At 31.0% G+C, this 8,842-nt stretch overlaps 1 protein-coding gene across 1 annotated transcript; it reads left to right on the top strand.

The window, feature by feature from the left end:
• The first annotated feature begins 7,048 nt into the window (after positions 1–7,048).
• On the top strand, positions 7,049–7,755 carry LOC125211128 (protein SENESCENCE-ASSOCIATED GENE 21, mitochondrial-like). The gene is made up of 2 exons (XM_048110831.2): positions 7,049–7,223; positions 7,322–7,755. Exons 1-2 carry the CDS (start codon positions 7,150–7,152, stop codon positions 7,533–7,535), a joined length of 288 nt encoding a protein of 95 aa, XP_047966788.1. The 5' UTR covers positions 7,049–7,149; the 3' UTR covers positions 7,536–7,755.
• Positions 7,756–8,842: the final 1,087 nt, after the last annotated feature.

Genomic DNA, 8,842 nt, shown 5'->3' with positions numbered 1-8,842 from the left:
TCCAGGATTACTTTTTAACAAGTATTATTGATTGTTTTGGGAACACATTAAATTTTAATAATCCTTTAAAATAAAGCTGTTAAAGTATATATTCCCTCTTTCCCAGTATAGACGGTCCACCAAAATGAGTTGTAGTATTTTTCATCTCTCTTATATTATATTCTCTCTTTATTTAATTATTTAAATATTACTAGTATTTTTTTATAAATTCTCATGCTAAAAAATATGTCTCATTTACGACGGTATGGAGGAGTATATGGAAGGGTAGGTGCAAGTTTGTGATTGTTGGGGAAGCGGCGCCGCAGATTCTAAAATGTAAATCAGTGTGTAATGACAGACACCTTGGAATATTTAGTTGTATGCAGCAGCCAGCATGCCTACACTACTTAAATACTACTATTGTACATACATTTTCAAATCTTTCCACTTTTCTCTTTTTCATAAAGATACATTTAATTGATCGTCTCGGTACTCTCACACATTTGCATAAATTACCTACTCAATACAAAGTTAATAAATAAATTTAAAAAATAAAATAATACTGCAACTGTTTTATGGAATTAGCATTACATTGAGTATATCGTTTTCCCCAAAAGATCGAGCTTACCTCATGTCAGTTCAATATTCTCATGAACCTGAATCTTGGATACTCCAAAGCCTCCAATCATTCTTGCTGAGTATATCGCGTTGTAGATGAAGAAGCACATTGTGCTTACACCATTATAAGTGTCAAAGCACTAAGAAGTTCTCCCTCCATCCACAAACAAGAGTCGCATTTTTTTTTTTAATTTTAAGAAATATTAAAAAAATTGGATGGAATGAATTAGTGAAATGTGAGCCTATATACCATTTATATTAAAAATGAACGGAACTTCTATTTTGATTATAGAAACTCGAAGTTGTAAGCCATTCAAGTGTATAAAAAGTTCAAAGAAGTAAAGAGTAAAGACAGAACATTTATAAAAAAAAATAAGCTGGATAAATATTGCAATTTGTAAATTGAGACCGAACATATACTCCCAGTGACGGAACCAGGAATTTAAATAAGCTGGGGCTAAAATTTTTAAAAATTATAACAATAGTAAATTATTTAATTTCATAAATAACAACATTACGATTTTAAAAAGTACTTAAATAATACTCCTTCCGTCAGCACTCATTTTGAAAAAATGATACTGTAATAAATAATTAAAGTAGAGAAAAAGTAAAATAACATAGATAATAATATAGAGGAACTCTTTTATATATCATTCTCTCTCTTACTTTACTTTATCTTCACTTTAACTATTTATTACTCCCTCCGTCCAAAAAAAATAGAGTACAATTACCATTTTTGGCCGTTCACAAAAAATAGAGCACATTCATTTATGAAAAGTATTCAACAAATAATAACCTACACATCATTCCACTAACACTACCTATCACTTACTTTTTCTCCTTCTTTCTTACTTTTTTCCTTCTCTCTTACTTTACCAATTTGACATTAAAACCCGTGTCATACACAAATACACTAATTGCTCTATTTTTTGTGGACGAAGAGAGTATATTTTTTCTAAAATGAGTGCTCAAATGAAACGCCCCTACTACAAGGAGTAATTTTCTTAAACGAATTGTAGTAAAAAAAGCTTTTTACCATCAATTTTATATGCTCTATGCCTCTATCCATCAATGAAAAATCTGTGTAAATAAGTTTCACAAATACTCTTTATCTTAGTGAATTTAAGAATGTTTGGAACTAAACTTTTTTTTCCATTATTTGGAGTAATTACGTAGTTTGTGATGATTTGATTTTAATTATTAAGGATGGAATTATATTACGATGAAAGTATTTAATACAATGGAGTATTGGACTACATAGTAGTATATGTTAGGGAGAATAAAATAAATAAATGCTCCTATTCAGCATCAAAATAGGGTAAATATAGTAATTTATCACTAATTTTTATTCCATTTGACACGTCAAATATTGTTCCTTCTTCCAATGCTAGAGATATATACAAAAAAAAAAAAAAAAAGAGAGAGAAAACAGATCTTCTGTTCATTTTCTTCCCCCACGACGCCTCGCCATCCTCTTTCTTCATTCCTCTTTTCGCATAATTCTCTCGGCCTCTTCTCCACTTCGCCGCCCAAATCTTGTGTTCTCCATCTTAACTCTACTTTCAATTTTAGAAAATCGGGCGGCGGGATTCGCTGGCCCTTGGGGCGGAGACTGGTAGGAGGATGACTATGTAATGGGGAGTCTGGCTCTGGGGCTGGCCAAGCCCCCGTTGGCGCGGGGGCTTGTCCCCACGTAGTTCCGTCGCTGTATACTCCTACTACTCCCTCTATTTTAAGATGAGTTATTTTTATAATTTTTAAAAGTTCGTTGAGTCATTTTCCAATATGGTAGGAGTAATAAGTAACTCATTTTTCATTTTCTACTTAATTCTATTTCTTACTTTCTCTCTCTCCATTTAATACACGGATCATTCTTTTCATAAACTGATGCTAAAAAGAATCACCTCAATTATGACATAATGGAAGGAATAATAAATGTCAAAAATCTCAAATTTTGTAAAAAAAATATATTATGGTCCGAGGTTTTAGATGAAAAGAATATAGGCGATTCATTGCTTCATCGTTAAATTCTCAATCTCAAACCATAATTAAATTTTCTTTAGAAGTTTGGGAATTTTTAGTTGAAGACTTTTTTCAAAAAGAATCACATAAAGTCCTATTGATAATACGGTAAAGACGATGCGTCATTTCGTCTGATCCACAATTTTGGAATACTTCTCAAAATATCACAAATAATAGTTTTTTTTTTTTAAATACACATAGGCTGAGGATAAATTTTTCCGAATTTACTAAAATTGATTCACGGTATAAAATTTGGTTTCTAAATTTGGTTTCTACTCCATCACTAATTTAAAAAGGAGAATAAGAACGGTATAATATTTTATGCTATTAACTTGCAAACAACAAATTTGCTAATCACGAGAACTATATTTAATTAAGAAGCTTAATCATAGAGCTCGGAATCTTTTTCCTTTATACGTCACTTATTTATTAATATTCACATAACTTACAATATGATCATTTTAATAAATACCAATAGAAAGAGAAAACAATGAATGCGTGCAAATTATAAAAAAGTATTGATAGTTGTTTATGAACCACATAAAGAGAAAAAAGGAGTGGAGTATAAAATATCTACTATATTAGTAAGTATAATGTAAGGTTGTCTTTGTGTATAAATATTTTATTAATTATTTTAGAATTGTTGCCGCTTTCACAAACATTATTGATGATTGGTAGACTAGAGGTCTGCTTATACTATATATTACTCCTACTCCTACTATTTATTAAAAAAAAGTGACGAGACACGTTTGTGGAGAGTATGATTAGGCTTAATTTGTGGTCACACAACACGATAAACCTGAGGTTGAGATTTCATCTTTTTAACTTTTTTGCGTGCATAACGTGATTTTAGGTACCTTGCTCTGTCTCCCACATACATTTTTTATGGGAGAGACACTTATAATTTGAAAGCGATACTCTAATGAATTAAATAACAAATTGGGTTAATACGTTGCTTCAATATAATGGAGTATATAATCTTATGCAATATGCATGTTCTCATAAAGTGACTTAATAAGTGTATGCATTTTTTTGGAATATGTGGGGTAAAAATGTTACTACCATTTGATTTATGTTCATTTTTATGAGATCGTTATTTATTTTTTGTAGATCCACGTGACCATGTGAATAGCACATGTAATTCCTTTTATTTTTTGTAAATCCACGTGAAAAAACTTAATGACGTGCGAGTTATACTTTTATATATTAATTTTATAATAAAATATATGAGAATAAGTTAGTTGAATGTGGGGTGCATTACTAAAAATAATAAAGTGAAAGACGACAAATTTTGAGGGACATACCAAAATTGAAATAAGTGACAAATTTTTAGGGACGGACGGAGGGAATATAATGTACCCCATTCTTCCCATAAAAATAAAGATATTTGGGATGATATGTTTTAATGTATAATTAATAAAATAAGATAAAAATAAAAAGAAGAAGTATGTAATCACACTATTGTTAATGGAGAGTGAGAGGAGGGCAACTTATTAATGAGAAAAAAGTTATCAAAAATAGATAAAAGCTTATTTTTATGGTATAAATTAAAATGAAAAAAGTCTTTATTTTTATGTGACAAGAGTGTAAAATTTTTCATGAGTCTTTGTATATAAAGTAGATGATTTCCTTACATACTCCATTATTTAGAAGCTTAGTAATCGAATTACAAGAAAAGACAAAGAAGAAAAGAGAAAAAGGAGGTGCAATATAAATGTGATGGTACATGTGGTGTGCATAAAATTATAATTACGATTATTTACAAGAATATATTATACTACTATTTGTTTTCTCGTGGTAAGGAAACAAAGGCAATTAGAAAAGTCTAAAATGGTGGAGCGTGAATGCACCCGCCCACGAGAATCATACCTTGACCTCGCTAGACCAGCGATTCTAGAACGAAACAAAAATCAATAACGCGTTTCTCTTCTAAAATATATACCTATTTTTTGAGCTTTACAATTAATTATAGCTTAGTTGATGTTAACGTAGAAGTGCGTTTACCTTCGTGTCGGATGCACTCCATATGAAATAGCTATGTTAGTGCTGATTGACAAAACTCTTTTTGTGGAGCTAGTACTTGGATGATCAAAACTCCCCCAAATTGATCCATGCAAACAAAAAAAAAATGATTTTGTATCTTCCCCAAACCACTGAACTATGACTTATCTTTTAAGAACTTATTTATTTACTTAATTTAGTTGTTCTCAATTACTTTATTAACATTTGATTTTATTACCAGGCCGGTCCTAAACTTATTCTCCCAATACTAGCAAATTACTCAAACGTATAAATTTATAGAGTGAACTACATAAAAAGTTTCTAACGTTTTCATTTGTGTCACTGCAGGCCCCTAACAAAAAAAAATATCGTCAGACAATCCTAACCTTAAATATAATCACATATCGTGTATTTGTAGCCATTTTTCGGACCAAAATGCCCAAATGCCTTAAAGGGCGTTTTTGGAAATCCTAAATTCGCTGACATATGAATTATGTCACATTTCTGTCAGCAACTTCTTTGTGATATCCTAATAAGTTTTGGTACTTCATACGTGATTAAAGTTTTGTCAATATTTCTACAGAAAAAAAAAAAAAAAAAACTTCTTAATCCCTCTATTTCTAGTTAGTGGTAACAATATGGAGTACTACTTATATCATGTAGGAGATTCATTGAGAAACAACCAAAAAATATAGAAAAATGAAGTTATTTATGAAATAAAATCTGAATCAATAATACATAGAATAAAAAATAGTATTTCATATTTAATCAAATGATACAATAATTATTTTCTTGAAAACACGGACATTTAAAATATTATTTCATTATATATCATGGAACTAATTTGTTAATCTAGGCCTAACTTTAAGACGATTTTATATTTATTGATATTTTACTAAAAAATTTAATTTAGTTCCAACTGAAATTTTTAACATCATATGAATATATAGGGTTTATTAATAATAGTATCTGAAATTAAGACAATGGAAATTTATAAATTAATACTGCAAAATTGGATACTTTCATAATAAATAAAATTGATCGATAAATCAAGGTAAAAAAACAAATAAAAATCAAGGGAAATACAAAATATTAAAAAAATATCAGAAAATGAGCCTTATAAGGAAGAAAGGGTCTCATTTTATTATTTTCATATTAATTAATGCGGTTAATGATAAATATGTATATTATAAAAAAAATAGAAAGTGTGAATAATAATAAAATTTTAATTACGTATGAAGTACCAGAACTTATTAGAAAATTACATAAAAAGTTTATGACAAAAATGTCTCAGAAATCACATGTCAATAATATAGTAGAATGACAAAAATACCCTTTTAGGGCGTAAGGGCATTTTAGTCAGAAAAAATAAGATATGTGACTATATTTAAGATTAGGGTTGTCTGCAATATTTTTATTTGTTAGGGGTCTGCAGTGACACAAACGTAAACATTAGGGATTTTTATGTAGTTTACTCAAATTTATAAATGTAAATTGGCGCAAAAGCAGTTAAATGTATTAGAACAATATCATAATATTAAGCGCCAATTGCAACGACATCGTTTTGCTAAGTCAGCTTCTAAATTTCAGAAAATATAAAGTTCTTATAGTTGATGTTTTTTATAACTAATACTCCCTCCGTCCCGGCTAAGATGACACATTCCTTAGCCGGCACGGGGTTTTAGGAGTAATTGGTTAATGTGTTTAATTGGAGAGAGAAACGGTGAGTGGAAGTATTAAAATAGAGAGAGAATGAAAGGTGAATATTTTAATAGGGGTGAGAAAAAGTGGTTGAGTGTATTAATTGGAGAGAGAAAATTTCCAAATAAGGAAATGTGTCATCTTGGTTGGGACAAACTAAAAAGGAAAACGTGTCATCTTAAGCGAGACGGAGGGAGTATTTAATTCAACTTCACTACATGAATTGTTTGTCGCGGGAAATTTTTTACAGCAAAAATAAGAGCTTTCGTATTGTTTTCAATTTTAAAACTTTTTTGACATTCCAAAATTCATTTCGATTTTTGGTGGACCATCAATTGTTAATAACAGCAAAATCATATTCCAAATATTTTAGCTAAAAAAATATGGGTTATTGCAATTATTTTCGGTTAATCGGCTAACTGATATAATTATGGATTTGGACTAATTTCGTAATCGATTAATCAACTAGTATTCACTTTGTTATAATTTTGTTAGTAGTAATTTATACTCACTCCATAATATCTCATTTTTTCTTTAATGTCTCATTTTTATTTTTGGCAATTAAATTGTACACAACAGAAATGAAGAAAAGTACACATTGACCGGGTGTCAACGAGGGCAAGAAGCAAATTGTATTTCCAATTGACGCGGCCCGCCCAATTTTGCTTTTTCTTTCTTTGAATTTTCCCTTCCCATTTCTCTATAAATATGGCGGCTCTCTTCCTCACTGCAACATCAATTCATAACCCTAGGGCACCTCCCTCCCACAAATATATCCATATCTTATTAGATAAAAAAAAATCAGCTGTATTTCCAAATCTTGAAAAAATGGCACGTTCTTTCTCCAACGTTAAAACCGTCTCTTCCTTCGTCGGGAACCAAATCTCCGCCTCTCTTGCCAGGTTCGTTATCAGATTTAATCAGAAACGAAGATTCTATGAAAAAACGCATTTGAATTGGAACATTATTGATTAAATTAAGTTTTGATTAATTGAAACAGGAGGGGATACTCTGCTGCGTCGCAGGCGCAGGGGGTGGGCCGGGTTGTTGGGGCACCGAATGTGATGCTGAAGAAGGGATCGGAGAAGGCAGGGGAGAGCGCATGGGTGCCCGACCCGCTTACCGGATACTACACACCCGAATCTAATGCGAAGGAGCTTGACCCGGCGGAGTTGAGAAAGATGCTCATCAGGAGCAAGAACAATGCTAAATGAACCCATCGAGACGGCGTGGTCTCGTTTGGCCCGGCCCGGCCCGCGATAGATGAACACCATAGATTTTTTATTGAATTTAAGCACAAATTGCCTGCTCATATTGCTCATCGTTCCTGCTATTATTATTAGTTATTACTGTGTTCAAATGGATCTGTATTTTCGTTGCTATGTTATTATTATTAAAATATAGTATTATAATTCAATATTTTGATCAATTTTACTTTTCATGTTCTACAAGTTTCCTTATTATTTACTCCTACTATTGTTTCGTGTGAAACCTTTAGGTTAAAGTGAGATAACTTTGCCTTTTGTTTTCAATTGTTTTTACGCGTAAATAATCTCATAACGGTTCTAGTAAGCACTTCGTCATTTCTACAATAAGAGTCACATTTTGTCATTTCAGCTCGTTCAATAATAAGATTCACATTTTACTTTTACTATAAATAGTAAATATATCTCACATTCAACTAAATCACTCCACTTACATTATATTATAAAATCAATATAAAAAATAGATCTCATATACTAACTTTTGCAACCTACTTTTATCCTATTATGGGATGGAAGAAGTATAATTCTACTACGTCCTAGTTCAATGTTCACAATAATGAATTTAGTAGTGGTGGATCCAAGATCCAAAAACAGAGAGGGCAGAATATATATAAGTATTAGCTTAATTTAGTGTGGACGTGACTATTATTTCGGTGTTCGGAGCGACGCCGGAGGTAAACGAAGTGGGTGGACATGGTAATTTTAGGCCTCGATAAAGGAAAATTAGTCGCACGGACCCCCACCCGATCCCCTAGTAGTAAATTTAGAGACATAACATAGGTCGCAACGAATATCGAGGGAATTGAAGTTAGTTTAAGGCTCTAAGCACCACTAAGAATATGATAATAGTATTCTGCTTTGTGAGCAGCGTAACTACCTAACAAAATAAAACGAGATTAAATGATGGAATAAAATTAGGTAAATAGCCAATCTACAAAATATAATGGCCTCGACATCTCATCATGCAGTTATGGACAAATTAAAGAGTGACAATGCATTCGACTTATTATCGAGGTGTCATTTCTTAATTCAACGAAGCTAAACCTATTTTTCATAGAATAATAACTTTAGTATTTAAAGTAAACAACTCTCGTTATTCAATGATATTATGATTCTTAATTATTTCCCTAAATACACGTGTTGCAATGTAGGACTTTCTCATAATCACAAACCAAGAGATTGTGGATTTGTGGTTATTTGATAGAGATGTATAATGTGAAAAAATATTTAATCTCGTATTTTTATAAATAGAATAT

The sequence above is a fragment of the Salvia hispanica genome, chromosome 3 (genome assembly GCF_029641045.1).
Source record: "Salvia hispanica isolate PSC_SH4W2 chromosome 3, Shi_PSC_v1, whole genome shotgun sequence".
NCBI lineage: Eukaryota > Viridiplantae > Streptophyta > Magnoliopsida > Lamiales > Lamiaceae > Salvia > Salvia hispanica.
Note: the sequence above shows the minus strand (reverse complement) of the source record. Positions and strands in the feature narration are given on the sequence as shown.